Source organism: Tauraco erythrolophus, chromosome 1 (genome assembly GCF_009769465.1).
Source record: "Tauraco erythrolophus isolate bTauEry1 chromosome 1, bTauEry1.pri, whole genome shotgun sequence".
Taxonomy (NCBI): domain Eukaryota; kingdom Metazoa; phylum Chordata; class Aves; order Musophagiformes; family Musophagidae; genus Tauraco; species Tauraco erythrolophus.
The window spans coordinates 129,571,219-129,596,167 of record NC_141465.1 but is presented as its reverse complement, the minus strand read 5'-3'; the positions used below and the strand labels follow the sequence as shown (position 1 = coordinate 129,596,167).

The 24,949-nt window shown below is 37.1% G+C and overlaps 1 protein-coding gene across 10 annotated transcripts in view; it reads left to right on the top strand.

Moving 5' to 3' along the window:
• Window positions 1-24,949, top strand: part of DLG2 (discs large MAGUK scaffold protein 2) — a 1,082,159-nt gene that overhangs the window by 818,413 nt on the left and 238,797 nt on the right. For all 10 annotated transcript variants that reach the window (XM_086614508.1, XM_086614488.1, XM_086614523.1 and 7 more), the window contains 2 exons: window positions 9,384-9,452; window positions 20,033-20,189. In XM_086614508.1, the coding sequence (XP_086470634.1) occupies window positions 9,384-9,452; window positions 20,033-20,189 (226 nt within the window). The remainder of the gene's footprint in view (window positions 1-9,383; window positions 9,453-20,032; window positions 20,190-24,949) is intronic.

The window sequence follows — 24,949 nt, the reverse complement described above, 5'->3', positions numbered from 1 at the left end:
ATGCTGGGCTGATTTGAACGACAGCGAAAGCGAGACTCAATAGCAGCTTCCGTAGGGTTACATGCTCACCTCTGGTCTGTTCAAAAAGACAGATGTTCAACCCCCATTCCTAGCTTGCATAGGGATAATGTATATCCAAATAGGAAGGATAACATTATCAGAAGGTATCACACAGGTGCAGTAAACATTGTCTCAGGAGTAAATGCAATATAAAGTGTGCTGTTCTGATAGATTTTAGATCGCAATCGTAATTTAATGTTCTTTCTGTTGTGATTATTCTTTTTGTTTTAATGAACCACTTGTATGGAAGCTGAATACACTCCTTTTCCAGCTATTTCACCTTGACAGTTAGTGTAATTCATGGCAATGCACACGAGAATTAGTAAGTACAGAGGAAATGAACTTGGTCTTATGCAGAAACAATATGAAAACTTAAATTTTAGTAGAAATGCCTTTATTGTGCATATATAATGATACATAATCTCATGAAATATAGAGATGTTTGTTAATGGAATGGTGTGGTTTGGTATTAGACAGTTTTCATTGCTGTTTTAAATCACTTAATTGTTATTATTCATATGCTTTCTCTTGAATGAGTGAAACTCAGTGCAATGGTTCTACCCTGAAAAGAACTTTATGTACTTGTTTTTCTTTGGGTGGAGAGGGATAGAAACTTTGCAAATTAGTTTAATTATTTGAGCTTTGTCATTAGGCTTATTTATCTATGATTTCCCTACTCTTTAAAAAAGAAGCAGATGCACTATAAAAGTATTACGAATTCTTTTTCAAGTGTCATCTTCAGTGCAAGGAAAGCCAACCCTCCCTAAAGAAGAGAACGCAAAGCTAAGCTGTCCTGGGTGCCAAATGCAGTATTGCAAATGAGTGTAACCATTAAGACATAATCTCTGTACAATTTATTAATGAGAAGATTGCTTTTCCAGAATTCTGTGTTCAAATCATGTAATACTTCCTTTTTTGGATGCTGAATTGGAATTAGGTCTCTAATTCCTGAGGGGAACTCTCAACAGTCTTATAAGTGGTATTCGTAACTTTAAATGAACTTCTATGGACTGTGGTGGAAAAGTACGTGAAAATGAGTGGTCTTTTCAGATTTTTCTGGTGTCTGTTTAACCATTTGTTTTCTTATCCTCCTATTGAGTACATATCTCCTATGAAATTGAATTTCAACAAAACTAATCCCGTTCATTCACTTCTATTGACAAAAATTAACCAGTTCATCTAAAAATTCTGGTTTTAACACTTTCAGAAATTTAAGGTCTTTCTGGCTGGTAGTGGCATTACAAACGATTTCCTAGTTTACAGTATTTCAGAATGTATTCAGAGACTATAAATTAGAGGAGCTTTTTCTTTTAGACAATAGGAGCAATTTCCTTACTAGAAAACTTCCCAACCCATTTCTCTTTTTTTTTTTTTCCAAAAAATGCAATTGGTAAACACATATATGATGTGCAATTTGGTATTTCTGGAGTGCAAATCTTTTATGATTCTTCCTATTGTGCCTATATGAGTTTTCCTAAAACTTCTGGGATATTCTTTGATTTCCATCTAAGTTTTGCCATTCAAAGGTTCTTAAAAGTGGACACATTTTTCAAGTCCTTGCTAATGTCTTCTGACATTTGCTTCAAATGGAAAGGGATTTTAGTGCAGGTATTAGAAATACATCAACACTGGTTGATGTGTCCTCACCACTGGGACAGTGGTGAGTGCTGTGCATTGCAGTTGCCATAGAACAGCTACTGATGGAAATTGTACTACATACTGCCTTTGCCCAACTCAACGAGCGCCCTGCAGCAGAAGTTCAGCTGTGGTGGCCCTAGGTCACCGTCTTCATCTCCTGGTGGTGGGAGTGAATGCAGTTACCCCAGTTGTGTGCAGTGGGAAGGAGAGTGAGCCAGTGGAGTGGCTGAAAATCAGGGAATCTTCATTTCTACTTGAAAATTTATGTTTCCTAGTCTTATCACTTGCATCGATACCCAAAGAAAGACTGTACATATATGGATGCACATATTATTTCTTTCCATTTTTAATAGGAAAAATACTGACATCTGAAATCAAGGATTGCAAATAATGATATGCAGAAAATAAGTGAAAAGCTGAATGACACCTTCCAGCCATATAATACCACAAATCTTGGCACTGCCTTTGAATTGTTTCAACACATTCTGATTATTTAAGGTGTCCAGACATCCTTAAAATAATTTTATTTTCTGAAGTACATTTTTCTTTCCATTACGTTACAGAAGATTTGTCTGATTAAGACATTTTTCTGTACTGTAGCATGTGTTTTCTTTAGGTGAAACTGATTTCTTTTACCTAGCAAGAATGCTTGGGTTGTTCTGTCACATAGAAATCAAACCATCTCCAGTTCTCTCACACTCTGTGCGATTCATTGGGATGGTAATGCTTGGAAAGCACTAGTGCCAGAAGAAAATTAGGAGCGATGGCAAACAATAAATGAGGTATGGCATTCGAGTGTAGCAGCATGGTGCAAAAAGCTTTGTGATGTTGAATTGCACAAGCATCATGTCAAAGAGTAGGGAGGAGAATGACAGCTGCTTTCTCCACAAGGAACTACGAAACTCAGCATTGTCTTAGGCACTGGTACCAGGGTACCATGAGATGTAGATAATTGGGAGCCCATGCAGAGTGCATTAGTAAGTTTTCTGTCATTCCAAAACAAATGCTCCCTATTTAAACTGATTAAAGTAGCACATTATTTCACAACTGTAATTAGAGCCAAACTCACTTGTTATGTCCATGGACCATTTCCATCTGATATTGCTTAAACAACTGAGAAGGTAAGATTTTCTCTTCTCTACCATTCACTCTTTTTTTTTTTTAATACATACTTACATGTGTTCTTCACTTGTTGCAAATGTTTTGATGTGTAAACCTCAGTCCTCAGCTGGTTCCTCAGCTTCATCAGGGAGTATTTAAACTTCCAGGTGGAGCTTTATCATTCCTCATATTCATTACAGTCATATAAACAACAACAGCAATAATCATAAAAAAAACCTGAGAAGCTAGAAGGAAGACTTGAGATTATTTATGGTTTTTTAGTATCAGTATTTTTTTTTAGTAGCAGAATGTCTTGGAATGTAGTGGAGATTTAGGTGTCCCACTTCTAAAACCTCAAGTCTACGCAAAGTATGAGGAGAAGGTATGAAGAAGGAACATAACGAATTAAAAATAGGATGGGATGAGAGGGAGGAATTTAAGCAGAATTTTTAAATGTATAAGAGAAATCAATATCTAACAGTGACATCTAGAAAAAAATAACCTCCCAAAAGAGCAAGGTACCATGTCTGAATCATTAAAATGGGTTTTATGTTTCCTAAACATTTGTTCCACTTATTTCTGTATCAGTTCGACACAGTATTTTTTTCAACTTTGCTCAATGCTGTGTTCTACTCAGTACTGTGTAAGTCTGTTTTTACCCTACATGGGAACATTAGATTACGTGTGCAGCTTCATCAACAGTATATCCTTTCCACTCTACTCCTTTAAACAGCGTTCCTAATTATTTTCAGTTCCCCCACATGGTTCCAAACTTCTTTAGCTGTTTCAAGTATTATATTTCAAACTAAAATAACAATTCCTTCTCAAACAAGCATACTTTTTATATTTTAAAGTTTATCATTATCTCCTGCTACTACCTAAGCTGTAAGGAAGCAGATTTGGAGTCAGTGGATGTTTCACCACTTTGAAGACAGGTGCTGACTTAGGCACACTGCTAACAAAGGTGGATAATTAGCTTTATTCCAGAAGCTGAAGCATTCCTCTGAGTCACAGTTTCACCTTGCATTCTTCCTTATTGCTATGTGATGCTAATTTAGGGCTGAAATAACTCAAATGTTTTAAGTTGTGGAATGTGGCTAACCACTTCTTTTTAGCTGCTGTTTGAGGAAGCAAGGAAGGGAGGAAGGGAGGGAGGGAGCGAAGAAGGAAGGAGGGAAGGAAAGAAGGAAGGAAGGAGGGAAAGAAGGAAGGAAGAGGTCAACAGCCTTGTTAACTTTACTTGCGTAAGTGAAACTACTCCAGAGAATCTGAACAGAGATGTAGTGTGGTCCTTATTCTACGTATTCCTAGGTAGGGTGACAGCCTAATCCTTCATTTTGTTCTTTTCTGTTTTCTACTGGGAAACTTATGTTCTACTTACTTGTAGAATGTATGTACAAATGCCATTTGAAAAAATGAGTTATGGTTGCTAAGTCACTCTAAAAATCTTCACTGCATGTGCCTGTGCATGAATACAGTGATACATCTCATGTTTGCTTTGTTGCCTTAGGGTGATCTGAAAGTAGCAGGGTTGAATGTCCTATTCTCTGAGGTTTCCTATTTACCTCTGATGGGAGACTGGTTAGTTTGACACTTCTAATATGGGTCAGTTACTGTCAGTACTCAATATTATCAAGCTGTTTGTAGCTGAGATAAAATTAATACCAAAAAAAAAGCACTCTCTGGTCTTCTAATTAATCCCACAGGAGAGCAAAAACTCATTTGAGTTAGAAGTTTAGCTGTCGGCAGCATCAGGAGAAGCTGGTTTCACTTCACTGAGCTGAATTAAAACTCCACATTAATGGAATTAAAGCATGTTGCCTTCTTAAACTCTCACATCTATCAAAGCCAAGGCTTAGAAGCTTTATAAACAACTGCGCTTCTACCTTCAATCCTTGACATAAGAAACAACATGCTGAGAATACATCACAAAACTGAACAGTGTTGACATTCCCTTCCACTGTTCTCCAGTGGCACTTTTTCAATGCTGTATTTGTCAATCTTTTCTTCTAGTATTTTGAATAACAAAGAATAACTCAAGAGTGTGTTTGTTTCTGCACAGAACATGTTGATAGATGAGTGGTGTTTGTATACTTTTCTTCTGTGTGGCAGTTTCGGAATTGGTGCCTCAAGAATGCCGCTCCGAAGCCAATGTTCAGGGAGGTCTCTGTCCAGCCTGTACCACCTGCTTCTTTATGAGAAGGTGCAGGTCAATTGATTTAGAGTGGGAATAATGGCTTTTATGCTGTCACTTTTGACTTGTCAAAACAAAACTATATGAAAATAAAAGGTTTCCTAAATCAGGGCTATAGAAAATAGAGGACAACTGCTCTTTGTTGGTAGGAGGTGGATTGGGAGATGAAAGCTGATGACTTTTCTAGTATTCTGTGTATAAAGACAATGTGCACTGTTTTTATATGAGCAAAAGACACCAGGAAAAATTTTAGATTGTGACAATTTTCTTTCTTCCACCCTCAATGCGATAGGCAGGCTTTGGGATGAACTCTGATTTGAGTACCATGCAATCTGAGCCCTTAATGGTGGTTTGTCCTTATTTTCAGTTGCCAAACTCCATTATAGAGATTTAAAACATGAGAAATATTTCCCTAAGGTGATTGTTTCATCCGAGATAGGGGTTCCACTGGTATATTGTGTATGGGCATGAGTGCAATTTGTGAAGTGAAAGCGGTAGTTCATGTGGTCCCTATAGGGAAAGAAAAATTTATGATGCTGCCTCCAGTTTCAGCATCATCCACACAGCAAAAGTGCCCTCAGAGCATCCTCGCACTAGAACAGAATTAAAACTAAGGAGACTGGGTACTGGCTTTCTTGTTACTATAATACTTATTGATATTACTATTTTCATAATAAATATTTTAAAAAATATGTTGACACCAGGCTGCTCTATTTTTAGTATTTAACAAAGTCATGAAATGGCAGGCCTTGCTTCAGAAATAGATTTAAACCAAAAACCAACTTAAACCCATTACAAAAGAGAGGTTGGATTCTTTGCTTTCTGTTTTGCCCATTATTATTCATTACAATCTCATTCTTTGTTCTTTCATTCATATGAATTGTCTTACAAGGTTAGTATGTTCCCCTTGTCTCAATGAACTGAAATTAAGTGATATTAAATTAAAACTGATATTTTGCAGGATGCGTGATTCATTTATTCAGGGAAAATCCATCTTGTGTGGCTGTAGTACTGAGTAGTATATTGAAATATTATTACCTTCTGCTATTAAAACTATTGAGATGTTCATTCTGCATCATTTCAGAGCAAGAATAACATTTTTATAAGCCTAAATGTCAAACTTTGAATATTAGATCTGTGAATGTAAAAATTACTCACCTACATATCTCAAGAGAGATGTAAGTGTCCATGTTTAGGCATTCACCTTAGAAAACTTGGTGGCAGTAACTCAGAAGTTTTCTTTTCTTTTATGCTGCAAAAGACATGATACATGCACAAGTGTATTAGGCATGTGATGAAAACAGCTTCTTTCTGCTGGTTCCACTACTTTGACAGAAGCCACCAGGAGCTTTATCTTTTAAATAAGTTAGTTAGGAATTGTATCAGACTGTTATTTCTGTCTCCAACTGAATAACCACTTGTGTCAAGCAGTGATTAAACTGTGGTTTTGATTTTTAGCTGTCATTGTATTCATGACAATATCTTAAAAGGCATAAATTTGTACTGAGCATCAAACTTGGTTTTTATAATTATGTAGAAAAAATGGGTTTTCATATCACCAGTTATGAATTATTTTCATTAAAAAAGCCAAGGACTCATTTGAAATCTATGTCACAAATACGTAGGACTGGAAAAGGGTTTCTAATGAGTGGAATATTGCCAATAGCTAAGCCTCTTTCTTGGGAGGACTGAGGTATAAGGTTCCTTGCACAGCTTTGCGTAACGAGGTAGTCATTCCAATGAGAGATAGTGATGGCATTTAGTGCTTGAGTGGTTTGGTAATTTCAGAAGAATACTACATTGAAATCCCTGCTTTAATTCATACTTGTTATGGGATTACATTACTTAATAGAGCATCTGATATAATAGAAAATAATATTGCCATCCTAGTCTCTTTTTTTTCTCACTGCATCATTGAAATGTGTTCTGTTTTCCCAAGAATCTGCTCCTCCTTTTGAATATTCTTCTTTTACCAGCCTGTGTGGATAATTCTTTGGTTGATATGCTGCTTTTTTGCCCCAGCCATAACAGTACTAGGTGAGAGTTACTACCAAGCAGGTGTGGTGGCACAGTATGATTTCTCAAGTAGCTGAGGAGAGCGATTAGGTTCTGGGTACCTTGCCTTTCTGCTGAGATATTACACGTCTGATTTTCTGAAAGGGCTGAATATCTTTTTTTTTTTTTTTAGCAAAGCAGGGTTTTAGAAGTGTTTTAGACTGGACACACAAAATCAAGGAACGCGGTGCTCCTAATCACTTCTGGAAATGTTGTTTGCTCTCATTTCAGTTTTAGGTTTCAACAAAGATTTTCCTTAGAAAGTTCATAAATAATATTTCACCAACCTTTCTAAATAGGAATCAATAATAATTTGCATTTATAAAAAGATGTCTTTTTTTTTTTTTGGCTAGTTGTGTTGGGTGTAGATATTGTGGCTCTGGTCCTAACAGTATGCCATTGCTTTATAAGGAGGAGATCTTGTTTTAAGGCAACGTGCCATATCAGCTGTCATTCCTTAGCTTCCCTTTCCTATGACAATTTTCCTTAGAAAAACAGAACACTACACAACATTTGTGAAATAAACCCAATTCCTACATGAAACCTTCAGTTGCTACCTTGCCATGCCTTATTAATAGATTTTTTTCCCCCACAAAATATGTAGCATCTGTTGCAAGAGTATGAACTGCTTGTTTAAAGTCTCCATTGTGGGTTTGGCATCAGCAGTATAGCTCTGGCATGGCTTTACCATCCTTCTCTTAGAAACAGAGCTTGACACATAATGTGGCTTAGAGGCTCATGACATATATCATTGTCCCTTTTCTCTGCTGGGTTCTTGTTCCTTGTACGAGCTGTAATTTTACATCTCTTGATGCAACTTCAGGGAATAAAGTTTCTGAGAGTCAAGCTGCACAGGGAGAAGACAGAGGAGTTATGGCTCTGCTGTTGCCACTTGTGTCTCATGTATATAGGGGGAAAATTCAGGGTAGAGGCTGGTCTCTTCCTTATTAATTTTGTGTGGGAAGCCAGTACAGGAACATAAGAATGCATGTTCCCTTCCAACTGTGTAGAGGCAGAGGGACAGAAGACAAGCCACAACATAAGCTTTAAATACTTAAAAATGCAGGAACACTAAAATAGAGTAGTTTGAAAACGTGCATCCTAAGTCAGTTGCAAGATGCAAACTTAATGTGAAATTTTAACCAATATTAATAAAATATTATTCTGCAATGTTTGTCCAACTCAACTATTCTGTTCACACCGTGATGCCAGAGACTCATGATACTCCTGTACATCCTGTGTTTTGTTATATAAAAGATAAAAATCTCTGTAGTTTTTCCTACAAGGAGAATATACTTTCCCACAAACTTTCTGAAATACTCAGAACAAGGATTAGTACAGCAGTTTACTAACATGAAACAAGAGCACGATGGTGGCAAGAGGGAATACCAGCAGGTAGCAGGTCTTTTGTTGGTCTTTTACATGATATCATGTGTCACAGCTCTGTGTGCTACACAAAAAATGACATCTCTTCTGTCAGACAGACAGTATTGGCTGTGCTACAGGATAAAATGCATGTAAACTGGATGTGTTGCTCAGTAATGTCGAATGAATTAGCTTTTAAAGAAAACAACGTACTGCTTCTGAACAGCTCAAGTTGGGTATGAAGCTTGAAAGCAAGGCAAAATCCACAGTTAGTAGAATCAGTGATATGAAACTGGTCTAAAGATTCATTTTTAATGTGTACTTTGCATTATTAATACTGGGGCTCACTATGTGCTATAGCCATTTAAACTAATCAGAAGATACATTTAGTTGTTTCTGCCTTTTTTTTTTTTTTTTTTACCACATTGTCTTGGCTAAGGAATGCAATTTATTATCACAGAACTGCCTTTGACTGATGCTATGTTGTTATCCATTTATATTTACATGAATAGTAGTGGTACAATGCTATTACACAATAATACAATACTGAAGTTAATGAATACTGTGTAATTTATTGGATTTATGTAACATAATAACTATTTTTGAGGTTCCTTAGTCATGAAAATACGACATATGAGAAGTCATTAGACCTCAGGATTTTCAATCGAAAATGTTTTTCTTTCAGAGTCCATGTTTTGATTAGAAAATATCATGTTTCTTTCTAAATGTTGTATCTTAGATTGATATAATTTCATGTGGAAAAACCTGATGTTAAGCAAGGGAGATTGTAGGGTTGAGCCCTTTTTTGAAGAGATGAACATCACTGAAGTCAAAATGCTTTAGGCACGTGTAAAACAATCTGATTATTGTTTCTATTTTGGCATTAGCTAAACTGCTAGAGACAGTAAGAATAAAAGGAACTTGTATTTCTGTAACAAATTATTTTCTTTATTCTTCCTTGGTCATACAGTCATTCCCAGCACAGCACTGCAACGCGTCCTCCCACAGTGAGCTTGCAGAGGACCATTTCTGTGGAAGGGTAAGATGATTGATTCTCTGTTGAAGCTGCCTGTAGAGCTCTCACATGCCACTAAGCCAGAAACTGAACTACCCACGTAGACATAGCGGTTAACTAGATGTGGTTTTGCATACCACAGTATTTAAGTCTGTGAAATACAAAAATAAATACTTTTAAATTAGTACTGATCCTTTTTACATACTTAAACTGAAAGGTTTGATTTTTGTGGAGACGAGAATATCTGTCATGGAGATCTATTACCTACAGCCTCTTCAATTCATCTCACTTGACTAGTGTGAATATTTACATGTGTTAGTTATAAAATAGTTCCCACTAATCATAGAAGTATTCAATGAAGTCATTCTCTATTTTCTGAGTGTATGCATGAGTTCTTTTTGACAAAGCAGTATCCCAAACTAAGGATGAAAAAGTACTGATGGAGAATAATGGTCCTGTGCTGGTATCTGTGTCTGTGTATATTGATGTTTTAATTGTAGAGGTGTAGCTCTGAGTACTTAGCTGTAAGTACTAAGTAAAAATAATGTAAATTATTTTATGGGTAAAATATGAATAATTCACAACCACAGCTAATATTTTTACATCTTTATGATATTAGAAAAGCTGGTATTTATCAAACACAGATTTAGGTTGCACTAACTGTCGGAGTTTACAAAAACTGTTAGATTTGTTTCTCCCCTCCCATAGAAATGTGGAACTGTTTGAAATATTTTGTCGGCATGGGTAGTAACTTGTCACTAGCGGCTCTCAGGTCCTATTTTGAAGCTTTTCTTTCTTGTGATGAAAGTAAGAATCCAAAGTTTCCACAGAGGAAAGATTTTATCTTATAGTATTTTGGTTTATGTTACAACCTTACTGCGGTGCAGTTAGAAAGTGAAATGGTAGATGTGTGAAATAATCCACTCCTAAGTGAAGCTTGAAATGTTTTTCTCACAAGTCTCAATTTTTTCTTTCTTATGTAGCTCTAAGATCTAAGATTCTTAAGTTTTTATTTAAAATGTGTAGGACAGCTCTAGTAACTATTCCTTTAAAACAACATTGAATAATGAAATTGCTCCAGGAGAGGTGCATATGGCTTAAGGGCTGTCATCTGGAAGGTAAATGAAGCTCTCATCATCCAACCTTCTTGCTCAAAACAGGGCTACTTTCAACTTGGATCAGGTTGCTTAGGGTCTTGTCCAGTGAAGCTGTGACTATACCAAATGTGAAGATTGCACAGAGTCTGGGCAACTTGTCTCAGTGCTTAAACACCCTCATTTTGGATTTCTTTTCTTGATCTCTCTCTGTATCTCTAACAAACAGAGTCATAATAAATTGCCCTGTCTTTTCCTCAAATCAATTCATGAATAAAGTGATGTTTGAAATAAAACTGAGCTTCAAGAACAAGTTTCTCAATTAAAATGATTAGATTGAAAAAAAAAAAAAAGGGGTGGGGGGGGAACCAGAATTTGCTAAATTGAGATTTAAGGAAAGAAATTCAAATATTATGTCTCTGACTTAGTCTGCTGGACTCCATAATTAAGGAGGTATCCTATAGGTTTAAACTCCTATTGAAATTTGGAAATCAATCTGTCTATGTGAATATTTAGATAAATTGCAGAATCTGTACTGGCCACACAGACAACTTGCATATATTGTGTATGAATCATTAGAGTGCAGGAAATGTGCAATTAATATTACAGGTCTCCTGCTGTTCAGGAGGTAGAAGAATACCTGGCTTGTAATTATTACTAATCAACTTACACTGAGTCATATTTCATTTCACATAGGAGAGTGGTACTGTTAGCCTACTACACTGCTGAGCAAAAATAAGTAATCATCTCAGCCCTAAATATTTCATTATGTTAAAGCTCAATTTATTCCAATGTTTTTGTGAAGTCCATGCTGCTAAGTATGTTTATAGCTATTACCACTTGAGGTCAAAACAAAGTTATTTTTCTCCTTTAGGAACCAGGTTTCCGTCAGTAGAGTCCTGTATTTAGGTGACTCATTCTATTGCTTTTGAGATGCACTTTGTAAATAGCTGCTTCACCTGCAAGGTATCCCTAGCACGCGCTTGGCTTTGTGACCTGCATGCTGGCTCGGTGTCACAGGCTGTGTAGTCACTGAAGTCACATCATTATTGGGTCCTGCAAAGGAGAAATGAAATACAGGAGGGTTAAAGAAATACAGGGGGAATTGCCTTCGCTGGTGTTTATTCCTTTCCACCCTGTTGAATATATGATGATTGAGCTGGCTATAATAGATTTTTAAAAACCTTAATAGTTTTTTTTGTCTAGGTAATGGATTCATATGTAAAAATATTTTTAGGGGTTTTTTTTTTAGAGAAAGGTTGTTTGGACTTCATGAACAGCTAAAAAAAATGAATAGCAAGGTGAAAAAAAAAGATGTCTTTAAAGATTAAATTTTCTTTATATTCAAGCCATATGTTCTTCACAGTTTAGTAACTGTACATGAGGTGAACAGATTTATTATGTGCATAAAAACAGGAACTTCACAGGTGTTTGATGTCATCGTTAGTGCGATCTGATTAGTAACTTCCCTAATGGTTTATTTGCATGGTTTAAAAACAAGAAAACTGCAATGCTTGGATTTGAAAATATTGTTAGTCTGAGTTTTTTGAAATGTTATTAATCAACAGTTTTAACTGTGAGTATTCAAAATGAAAACCTGTTACTTGGAAATCCTGCTGTACTATTGCACGAAGCTATAATGTTAGTGGTGTATGATAGTTATTCTCTCTGCAGTTGACATTCAGACTAAATTGTATTTTACATGCTACTAGTCATCTCTTCTGCTGAGCTGCTTAGAAATTGGGATTTCAGCTTATTTGATCTAGAGTGTTTTGATGGAGATTTTAAATAGATTTATCAATGTGACTGAGTATCTCAAATATATATAAATATTTATATATAAATAAACAGCATTTGAACCATGACTAAGGGTAAGAATTTTTATTCTGAACAGGACAGATATTACAGACTGCTTTGTGTTTCGAAAGTGTCTTATATAAAGTATTTCTGGATGCTTGCTACCAACAGACTGTGTATTGATATTTCGAAACATGGCTTAGAGGCACTGCTATTTTTAGGTATTCTCTTAGCCTTTGAATACTTTCTGTCTCTTGACAGTGCAATGCAGTTGCCTATCACCATTTCCATCTCATCTAGCTTTGTTTACAAACTGAAAAGCTGGAACATTCATGGTAAATAGAGCCATCGAATTCCGTAAGTAATAGTTTATAGAAAAGCGGTTCCAACATGAAACCAATATTTTTAAAAGCAGGATGCAAAGCAGCCTTTCTACTACGGAGTTGCCTGTGTTGGATATAGCAGGAGGAACGAAGATGCAGTTTTCAGGATTTATTGTGATTATTAGCATGTAAATAATGCACCTCTTTGATCAGGGAAGAGAGACAAGTGCTTATGAGAGACAAAGTGCAAATGAATAAGCATACTGGAATAATCATCTCCCTTTCAAAGTTAAAGAGGATATTAGCTGTCCTACATTGCTGCTCTAGAAACCAACGTGATTTCTCAAATCTAGAAGATGTAGTCTTGTGCATTTAAAGTAAATGTCAGGTGTCATAAAATATAGACCAGTTTCACTTTTCAAATAAGACCTTATTCCTGTATGCCAATTCCATCTTGCTGTGTGAAAGCAGAAAACATTGCCTGGTGTGCAGGCTTTAATTTCTCCACAAAAGACAAAATGAAAGACTGTTAAAGTCCAGAGGGGTTCCCACAAAACAAACAAAGTTACACATGTATAAGCCAGTGCATTCATGCATGCACCAGTCAGGTTGAAGCCTGGCTCCCAGTAGGTTCTCTCATATTAAATATACTTCAAAGTTTGTGACAAGTTAGACATGATGTTTGCAGAATAAATGCATTAAAAATGTAGTCAGTATTAAAGCTAGGATACAGTATCACTTCTACAGTTAAGACCAACATTCAATCAACAAGAAATGTCAAGAAAACTAAAGTCAAATAAACAGATAAAATAGTTGTTTCAAGCAGAATGGGTAACTGTAGTAAGCAAAATTATATTTTGCTATGTGATATGATAAATGAACATTTCATGAAAGACTGAATGCTTAGTTGTTAGCATATCAACATTGAGTAAAATGAAAGAATAAATCACTAATCAATTAGACATAATGAAAATGAATGCTCTGCATATGGCCAAAATATTGTCTCAGTTTAAGGAGGCAAAGTTACCGCTCTGGACTGTGATGCTCAATGTGACAGCAATAGATAAGAAGAAGGTTTCTTTATTTTTACTTTCAATCATAATTGAAATCAGGACAATAAGAATTAAAGTCACAAATTAGGGATCAGACCTCACTGGTTCTGGTGCAACACTGTTGGGTGACACTGATGTGTCCAGCCTCTCCTGGGCTCTGAGATGGTAAAGGACTGGGGGCTGGAGAAAGGAAGGTCTGCCAGCTCCCTACCACTGCTAGGTCGTGGTGTTTGAGAAACCTCCCAAGACGGGTAGATCAAAGGGGAGGCTGGGGAAGAAGAGGTAATGCTGTTTCACATCATGATGGAAAGATTTTGCCGAGCCTAAGAGTCGAATAACAAGGAGAAAAGTAATAGCCAAGATGCTGCAGAAGTGATACTGCAATAGAACAGTAAATGAGAGCACTACAGATAGATTTTTCTCTAAACTCTTGAGAAGCAGAGTTGTAGAAGGTATTAAAGAGAATTTAAATAAGCCAAGATAGGTGTCGCCTGCACTTTGATGTCTTTTTAAGAGGTATGTATGCATATTCCAGGCCTTCAGCCACTTAAGGTTTCAAATTCTCTCTTGTGTGATTAATTAGATTTCAAAACATTACACACTGGCACGTTTCTCTGTCCGTTCCAGCTTTCTGTGTTAAACGCTGTGAAGATGAATGCTCAATCTATTTGAATTACCTTTTTTCAGGTCCTTCCAGTATGAATGCCCTTTGACTGTCTGAAATAAACATGCAGTTATTTAACAGAATTTTTCGAAGCATGAGAGGAAAACTGGAAGTATTGTGCTGAAAAAGAAATGGCTTGATTAGCCAGCTGGCTCTAAGCAGGCGTTGCTCGGTGCTCACACAGCGAACTGGCAGAAGCCAAACACCACGCTGAACAGGAGAGGGGTACTTTGATCCCTTAGATTCGGGTTTTTCCCCCTCCCCGATGCGCTACAAATGTGTGACCATAACCAACTAATAAAATTTCTCTCTACTTCGATTTTCCCTCCTCCTATTTGCTACTTTACGTAGCTTGAGCTTTTGTTGTTGCGTTGCATGTGTGGAGCGCTTTGCACAGAGGGTGCAGAGCCTGAGTAGGGTCCTGGGTGCTACCCTAATCCAGGCAGCAATGTACATGCTTATTCTTCTGGGCTTTCTATGATGTGTGTTACTGTAACACCAAATCAGCATGTGCCTGAATGAATGTATGATTGCAATATCCTTTGTGAAGCAAACAGCATTTTGGAGAAAAAAAAAAATCCATCAAAACCAACGAAAAACCTGCAGGCGAAGGAAGATCAAAGCCATATTTCTAAGTCCCTGCTGATTTGGGATACCTTGTATATAACTGAAGAAGTCTCTGGGGTCTGATATCCGAAAGCACCCAGAGTGCTTATTGTTTCTGTAGATGTTCCAAAAAGCAGAAAATGATTTCAACGCCCGAATTTTAGAGATGGTGCAAAAGAAACAGGAAGACAGAGCTGTGTCAGTGTGAGATGAATACTAAAACTGACTGTATTCTCTAATGCAGCCAACAGCACAAAATTAAACCAGTTAAAAATGGATTATTTTCAGTTAGTTATTAAAAAAATTACTTGTTTTCAGAAAGCTCTTCCCCTTCATTTATCAGTATAGTTTTTAATCTCTTAAATTAAATCTATAATTACTATGGATTCAGAATCTACAGAAGGATGATAGGGATACTCAATTTTTTTTTCTCTTATCATTTTCTTATTGTAAAGAGTAAGCTGTTTAAAACAACTATTCAGTGTAAATGTAGGAAATGCAAAACACTTAACTGTTTTCAAGATGATGAATAAATAAAATGAACATGAACAAAAAAATGTTGAGGAGGAAAAATGCCTCACTTTTTTGATTTATTTTTGTTGATCACATTTTTTATGACAGAAGAAATTTCCTTAAGAGTCAAAGTGTTGCCCGTTTTGATTTGCTACTACTTATTGGTTTAAAATACTAATTTAATAACAGTTTGCTCTTACGTCAGGCCTGCAATTTGTTATGTGCTTTACAGAATCTGATCCGATGCATTCCCTGAAGCAAGTAACCAAGTCCATCCAAATTGATTCTCTCATTGATTTCTGAGCCTATGAATTTGTGTGGATTGCAGCAGTTTATTTGCTCCTGGCTCTATTATAGTGAATCTTCCTTTCTTCTTCCTCTACCTTTTTAATTCATTCCTTGTTTGCTTTTACAGATGCACTGTCTCCCTTCATTCTATTCTCTCTTTTCTTTGCTCTTTTTTTCTTTTCTTTTTTTCTTTTTTCTTTTCTTTTTTTCTTTTTTCTTTTCTTTTCTTTTTTTTTTCTTTTTTTTTTTTTTTTTTTCCCCCCTTCTGCTGCCGTCTGTCAGTCCAGGAATGTTTTCGTCTTCACACTCCTTTCTAATTTCTGCTTGATTTCCCCTGCTGCTCTTCTCTGTTTGTATTCGGTACAAAGCTGCAGGAGGGCATAAAACATGCACATGCAGAATTAAAGTGCTAGCACGCTCTGTTAGCACCTAGAAACTTACCTTCAGCCGTATTTATCACAGAAGAAATTGTAAATGGGATAAGCAGTTAAAGCTGGAGGCAGAAGCATGCATTTCAGAAACACTGCATCTGTGAAAAGACTGTTCCTTTTTGCTGGATGACTGCAGAGTGCCACCTAATGCCTCCAAACAGAACAGTGAGCTTTTAAAATAAGCTACCCTGAAATTACCTTTGCCTCAGTTGCTTTTTCCTGTAGAGAGCTCCATATTTTTACTGAGTGGGTTTACTGCAAGAAAACATCATTCACATTCGGGTTCCTTTTCTTTTGCTTCTTACTGTCCCATCACCATGTCATCTTTAAGTCTTTGATGCCATTACGTCCTTTACAGCATCTATCTGCATTCTGTCTGGAGTTCTTCCATGTGTATTAGGATTACATTCATAAAGAATTTTAATAGAGGCAAAAGAGTTTTTCCTAAAGTTGCTTCCCAGATATTCAAGAAAAATTGAAGCACCTGTTCTTAGAATTAACCAGCATTAAAAGAGAGGACTACAAACTTTTATACCGGGTGAATAAATATGTAATATCCTCATCTTTAGCTTTATCAAAACTAACCTTTTCTTTGAGCATGGCTGAAGCACTGACAGACAACTCTTTTGTGCATTACTCTTAAGAGATCATTCAGTCAGTGACTGGTATCGTAGTTTATTTAAGAAAATTTTTTCCTGCTTTTACTTCATAACATGCTTTATAATCATCATAAAGTGTGGGGCTTTTTTCATTTTCATACCAAGTAGACTATGCAAGTGTGAACCATGATATACTTTAAAAATCTTAATCATTTATTATATTGTGGTGAATTGGCATATACCTTCTGCTTCCTGCAGTTTCTGCGGTACAGTTGTGGCTAAAGGTCATTTCTATGATGACAAAAACACTTCTTCATTCTTGCGTCCACCTTTCAGATTCTGCAGGATACTCAGATATGACAGAAATACGAAGACATGTTACAGTCATTCAGTTTCTATTCAGCCAAATTTGAATCATGACCAAAATGACCCTATTAGGCTAAAAAGCAGGAGCCAAAACCCATTGTGTTCTAATCACAGCTTCTGACATCTCCCCGTTATTGTTTGAGCTTCCTCTGAACATAATCATCCAAGAGCAGAATGTGAATTTTGCCGTCAAAAGGCCAAAAGTACAAAACAGCACTGACAGCGTTTTAGGCATAAATCTGCTGACTTGATCAGAGACAGGGATTAATAAGTGGGCCAACTTTTTGTTGAGCTGCACAGCTTACTCGTCAGTAGCTACCCAGTTGTATTGACCTAGTTTTGCCCATAGCACTGGCTTTCAACTTTATGATCCGAGCTGCCTGTCATATGTGGAAATATTCTGATTCATTTTGAGCTCTTCTGATTTCTCACCAGCAGAGCATGCAAATGTATTTGTTTGACTTTACTGCCTCTTCTTCCTCAGAACCATATAATAATGGCAGTAGCTGAGCTCGAAGTGTTTTTGATGCGTAGGACTCGAAGACGACGAGCGTCACCGTATCGTTTTGTGGATGAGGAAATTGAAGCTGGAAGAACAAACGACTTGCCAAGATCACTCAATAGTGCATGGGCTAAGTGGGGGAAGGAATCCACGCTTCCAGCTCGCTGTCCTAGTTCTGCTCCAACCCCCAGGCCACCCTCCCGAGTTAAAAACCTGTTTAGATTTGTTAGATCTGGATTACACTATATCTATTCTGCACATATTTCAGAAGATGCTAAAAGTGTTGCTACAAGGCAAATCAAAGATTCAAAACAAAATAAAACCTCCTATATTTTCTGATTAGTTAAAAATACTTTGAGAATACACAAGACAGTATGTCTTTTTGTCACAGCTATACCTCTAAAAGTTGTTTTTCTGACTATACAATGTTGAGAAAAAGTCATATGATGGAGGACCATATAGAGTAGGGCTAATACTTTCACTGAAGTTTGCAATCATCTTAAAAAATATTATTAAAAAATTTGCTTTATTTTTTTTCTTTCAAAAATATTAAGCTTTGGTTTCAGAAATTTGAGACGTTATTTAAAGACCGTGATCGAGCTGGGGGTAACTGTTTGAACATTGGCACTGGGCAAAGGTGAACAAATGCCTACTGATTCTGGAATTACCATGTAAAGGTTAAGTCCCCATGTACGCAGCCATAAGACTTGACTCACATCAAATAAGACAGGCCTTGATGCATCACTTCTCTCTCCTTTTTTTTTTTTCTTTTCTTTAAAAACAAAATGGAAATGAAAAAGCCATTCATACGATGTAGAACTCATATAGTACACAGGAAATATTGCTTTTTTTTTTTTTGCAGGAAGCATTCTGGACCATGTTTCTGTAGATGTTGTGCGTGGGTGTGTGTTTACAATTGTCACTTTGCTGGTAACTTTTATTTCTAAAAATTGAAAATTAAAACAACGTCCTATTTCTGTGTGAGGAGTCTCAGACACATAAAGAAGGGCGACTAAACTGGTCAAGGGGCTGGAAAATAAAACTTATGAGGAGCGGCTGAGGGAGTTGGGGCTGTTTAGCCTGGAGAAGAGGAGGCTGAGGGGAGACCTGATTACGGCCTATAAATACTTGAGAAAAGATGGTGGAGAGGTAGGGGAAGGGCTCTTTACATTAGTGATGGGTGATAGAACAAGAGGAAATGGGCATAAGCTTAGTCAGGGGAGATTCAGGTTGGATGTTAGGAAGTATTTCTTCTCTGAAAGGGTTGTCAGCCACTGGAATAAGCTGCCCAGGGAGGTGGTTGAGTCCCCATCCCTGGATGTGTTTAAGAATAGGGTGGATGAGCTACTTGAGGATATGGTTTAATGGGGATTAGGGATGGTTGGACTCGATGATCTCTAAGGTCTTTTCCAACCTAGAAATCTATGAATCTATGAAATGCATGTGTTTGTGAGTATTTGCAGGGCTTAAGGTTTACAAATACTAATATAACAGCATTTACACTTTTTCTGAAAAGTAGATTGTTAGAGGGATTCGCAAGTGGGATTTGCAAGTGCCAATAAATATGGGGGGAGGTGTATGTGTATATGCTCGTGTGTGCTTGTGTACCCAAGGGAAGACAGGTCTGAGGCCTGGGACGCAGCCATCTCTTTCTGGACATAAGTTTTCCCATCAGGAAAATGCACATTATTATGTTTACATCCTTTGGGGCATATGGAAAGTGCTGTGTGAGATGTAGCTGTTATTATTTATTGATCTCCATCATAATGAACAACTTTTTAAACCAGTAAGACAAAAGCAGATATCCCTTGGTCTGGTTCGGTGATTAAGCTGCACTGTGACTTTGCAATTACAAGCTCCTGATGATGTCAAACCAGAGTTTTTAATGAGATTTTGCTTTATTAGCTTGATCATACAAATGTTATTTGCTCCAAATCTGTCAGGCTCAAACACACTTGCCATTGCTTTGCCTAGTGTTTTGTTTTTTTCTTTGTTTATTTGTTTAAAAAAGCAAGACTAGGACTAGGAAAAAAAGATTGATTCTACTTGTGTAAACAGTATTGCTATAAATATTGCTGAGATTATAAAATATATTCAGTATTTAGTTTTTTCTTTTAATAAATCTATCATTTAACTTAGTGAAGACACCAGTGGGTTAATAGAGATGTTTGGATTCAGCCATGAGGGGGAAAAAAAAAAGAGAATGCTGATTATTTCCTACCTTGTCTGTTCTCCAGTTGACAGATTTATCTCATTTGTTACATGATTTCTTTAGGCAATAACAGACCATTGTGGCTTAAGATGCCTTGAGAGATATGTACACACAAGAGTTTTGAATAGATAAACATGATCATTTTGTTTCTGTACAGAGAGCCTCGAAAAATCATCCTGCACAAGGGCTCCACAGGACTTGGTTTTAACATTGTGGGAGGAGAAGATGGGGAAGGCATTTTCGTGTCTTTCATCCTAGCAGGCGGGCCCGCCGATCTCAGCGGAGAACTGCAGCGAGGAGATCAAATTTTGTCTGTAAGTATTTGTGTTGGGCTTTGCTGGCCAACTCTTTAGTCTTGTTCTTTGTCTATACTGCAAGAGACACACAAAGAAGTTTTTTTTGTTTGTTTTCGATCTTGTGAAATCCAAGCTGGAAACAGTTTATCACTGAATATTTACTTTTGGTTTCTCTAGCATTTTGCACATAGCTCAGAATGAGACTTTTCTCTGCTTAATGCTCTCTATAGTATGGCAACACCACAGAGAGGACCTAAACACAGTGCAGACCTCAGCATCTCCCAGTTTAGCCCATCATCCAGTTCCTTTTTGCCCAAAATGCCCTGCCGAGTCCAAAGATATTTCTCAGCTTCAGTTTTTCTTTGAGCACGATGAAATCCTCTGACTGGGGGTGCCATCTAGTGTGCACTAAACTGCTTAGCAAATGGCCCAACACCAGGAGGAGATTAATTAGATTATGTTAATTATCTCTGTGCCTCTAATGAATTTGATGATCGCTCTGAAATTCATTTTCAAATTTTAAAGGATAAAAGGCTTTGTAGCCTCAGGTTATATTTTGCATACTTAGTCTCAAAAACATCTTTCTAATTTTGCTTTCATGCACGTATTGATAGCACGCATTTAAAAACTGCAGCATTTATGTTTTTAGGTGCTGTCACGTAATTGAACATCTGACTTAAACAACGTGAACGTAAAGGATTTTGTATGACAATAAAAGCCTTGAAAATGTAATTAAATATCCAATTCATGTTATGCCGCATTACAGAAGAAAAAGAAACTATCCCAAATTGATGCTGTTGTGGCTGTTTCATGAGAAATACATAAATAGCCTTAAGGCAAAGGGCTGAAACACAGGGATTATTCATCCCAGATGAGTGATGGACCCACCAGGCTGCAGTGTCACTCTCGCTCCCGCTGTCAGGCTCTCTGTCAGATACAAATTTAAAAGTCTGTTGTCCTTTATATTTAAGCAGGGGTATATTTAGCACTGTAGGATACTGCCACAGTTGAATTTTAAACTCTGATTTTTGTCTGTTTCGTAGCAATGTTTTCCGTAAGTTCTAATTAATGTTAGAAGTGTTGCTGCAGCATTTAGTTGTCAGGCAAGAGTAGTTTATTTGTTCATTGAGCAGAGAAGGATGGAAATTGTTACTAAACTAGACTGCATGCATATCCCCAGGCAATCACCAAGTCAGGCACTGCTGACTTATTTAGTCACAAATGACTATTAAGAATCCATTTTTCCATACTCAAATGAAATAAATTTCATGCACAGGCTACTTTTAGACCTGATTAGTCTTAGGCCATTGTCTGATGAAAAGTCCCAGACACCTTAATTTTATAAAGGCTGCACAAAATAGGTCTCTGGTTATTCTTTCTTGTCTCATCCTTCAGAAACACCTGCTTCCGTACAGAAATTTTCTCATTTGTTTCTCAAAACATGCAAAATCTGATTTACCAAGAACAAACAGTACCCTCAAAGCTAGTATTTCTATTTAACTCAGGCTTGGTTAAATTTCTTTCAGGCTGGAAGCACAGTAAATGATTTAAACCTTGGAGATATGGATTTAATTATCTGATTTTGCTGTTGTTCTTCTATGTGACCATAGGCAAAGTGCTTTATTTTTTTAAGGCTCAAAGAGGAGTAGAACAATAAGGCTGGAAGAGGAGAATGATGACACTTCCCTAATTCATGCCTGTGCTGGGAACATGGCAAAGTGTTGACTGGTTAAGATGTGCATGCCCACCTTTGGGAAGGCACCTATAAAAACACCTTGAACAGACTGCAAATCCAGGAGTGAGACCCAATAAAGCTCGGAATATGCGTTGCCTTTGGGTGACACACTGGATCAATACGTAGTCCCAGAGTCAGCACACAGGGCTTGGACCAGTCCTGGTATCTTGCTGCCTCTCTGCCTGCTCGCTGTTATATGGTAGGGAGGGGTCCAAGCCTACAGCTCTCAAGGGGCTTTGGGAAAGATTATGCCATGGATGAGTGAAATTTGAGTTTATTTTTCCCAAGTGCCACCAGATGGCAACACAGGATCGGTAATGACAGAGATCTGCCTTGAAACTGGTTCAAACCTTGGGAAAAGCAGCGTGAGCGGTATTTTTCTGTTTTCAGTTAATTGACTGGAAATGTTTAAAACTTATCTCAGAAAGCAGGGTGATAGTCCCAGCCTTTCTGTGCGGAGAGACAAAGTGACTCATATCTGAACCTTGGAGGCAAATTGAAGAACAATGGAAAATGTTCTGTTTCAAATGGCAAAACAGTTCAAATAGCAAAAAAATGAATTATAGTGTTACATTCATAAGCTGTTTTTTTTCCCCCTAAAAGGTAGGGGTTTTTTTAAATGCTGATTTCTTCTTGCTATAATTCATTATGCTCTTGTGAATTACCATCAAACTAAACACTTTCCTTCTCACTTCTGAATGTCTTTAAAGTGTAATGCATACATCACCAGTGTATGTACATCACTGTAACAGAATATATCCCTCCCTGTATTATTGTCCTCTTATTAAGTATAACGTAAATATTATCAAGTAGTGTTTGGAATACTAATTGGCATCAAGACTTGATTTGCTTGGCACTGTGTACACACAGATTAACTGTGGTCTCAGACATGTACATCCCAAACAAACAGCTCAGAATATTAATGGAAGTATTATTTCTGTTTTAAGGCAGTGGAAATGAAGTGTCGTTATGTTAATTGATTTGTTTAAAATCATGTGGAAAGTCTGGGCCAAGTCTAGACTTAAAGGCTGCTTAAATTCTGATCTGACCTCAAGTTCTCCATCTGTTAGGAAAATGCAGGCTCTAGTACAAATAAAATGTAATGATCTTTAATGCTGTTCTTGCAATTTAAGATTCCACTTCCAATGCTATGGGATATATTGTCTATTAAAACAGATTTCCAGGAGCCATAGGAATAAAACAGCCACACATTATGCATACATTCTTGCTGACAGAAAGCAGTAAAAATCTTACAATTTTAGGAAAGAGGTACATAGTGAATACATTGTAATTTTTAGAGGAAATTCCTGGGGAGGCAGGGGGAGGAATATAGTTTTATTCAAACAAAAATTGCCGCATCATTTTTTGCCTTACAATCTCAAAACAAAATTATCCAAACGGCATCTACTTATTCAGGATGTCTTAACTTGCATGCTTCAAAGCACTTTCAGTGCCGGGTGGGTAACCTTCTCTGTAGATACAGTAGCTAAAGCACAGAGTGTTAGTTTACACATGCAAGTTCAGCGGTAAAGTTGAGATTTATGATTTACACACAAATAATTAGTGCGTGTCGGTCCTTGAATTCCTGTGATGATGCTGTTTTTCAAACAGTTTTACAATTTTCCACAAGACTGCATCAAGTTGAAAATAAAAGTGAGAATTAAGGTCAATTAATAGCCATAAGGAGGTAACCACGAGTATTAGCATTTGAATCTTAACTTTTAAAATTACTGAGTTTTGTGTCTTTGGAAAAGACTAAACCTCAGATTAAGAGACTTAAATTTAAATATCTGTGCTTGCTGGGCGTCCAGTTGCCATTAAAGTCAATGGAGGCTAGAGAATGATTCAGCTGGCCAACTATGAGTTGTGTAGAGCGAGTTGAATCACTCTGTAGGATTTACTGCCCGTATTGATTGGGTATCCATTGACTTTAAGGTTAAACACTTCATGCTTACATGTCTATATTCAGGTGTCTTAAACTGAATCTCACAATTCACATATGTTTGCCCTTATAATATATGTTTGCTTTTTCACCTAACGTTGTGCTTGCTTCATCGCAAAGAAGAGTTAAATAAAATCGTGGACCATAAAGGCAGTAATACTTTCATATCATCATCCTGTAGAAATGCTTTAGTACCTCATGGTTCACAACAACAGGATGAAGCGTGGCTGGTAGCTTGAAGGTAAAATCAAGGCAAAAAGTAGACTGCTTGCTCTGGAGCAAGATTGCTGCTCCCAAGCAACACATCCTGCAGGTTACCTTAAGGAAATAAAACAAGTTTCCCAAAGGGTAATTGTCATGGTTTAACCTGGCCAGCACTAAATGCCATGCAGACACTGGGTCACCCTTCCCTACCCCCGGGGAATGGGAAAGAGAATTAAAGGGGAAAAGGGAAAGAGACTCCTGGGTTAAGATAAGAATAGTTTAATAAAAATAATAAAATTAAGTTAAAAGTAATAATGATAATATATAGAATGATAGTAATATATACAAGCAAGTGATGCACAGTGTAATTGCTCACCACTTGGTGGCCAATGCCATGGTAAGTCCCAACACCACAATCCTGGAAGAGCAAGAAGCTCAAAAAGAGAGTGAGAGAAAGAACTCTAGGAGTTTGAGAAGAGATCCCAACTTCCTGGCCAACTCTCGTCTATGTACTGGGCATGATGTTGCATGATATGGAATACTCCATTGGCCAATTTGGGCTTCAATCTTAAGTCTAAGTTTAAATCATAAGAGGAATTGTGGACCCCCTGTCCCAGCCATATTCCCCCCAGACTGTTGTGCTCCTGCACGCTGGTAAGAACATGGGAAGCTGAAAGGTCCTTGATGTCTCAGGACGAACTATGAACATCAGTGAGCTATCAGCGATCTTCTCATATCATAACAAATCCCAGACTAAATTCAAGACACAGAGCTCTTCTAGCTGCTAAAAAGAACTAACTCTGTCCCAGACGAAACCAGGACAGTAATAGTGAAACAGCAACAGCAAAGTGTTGAACAGGCTGCACTGTGAAGATGTCGGTAGTGCTCTTGCAATGC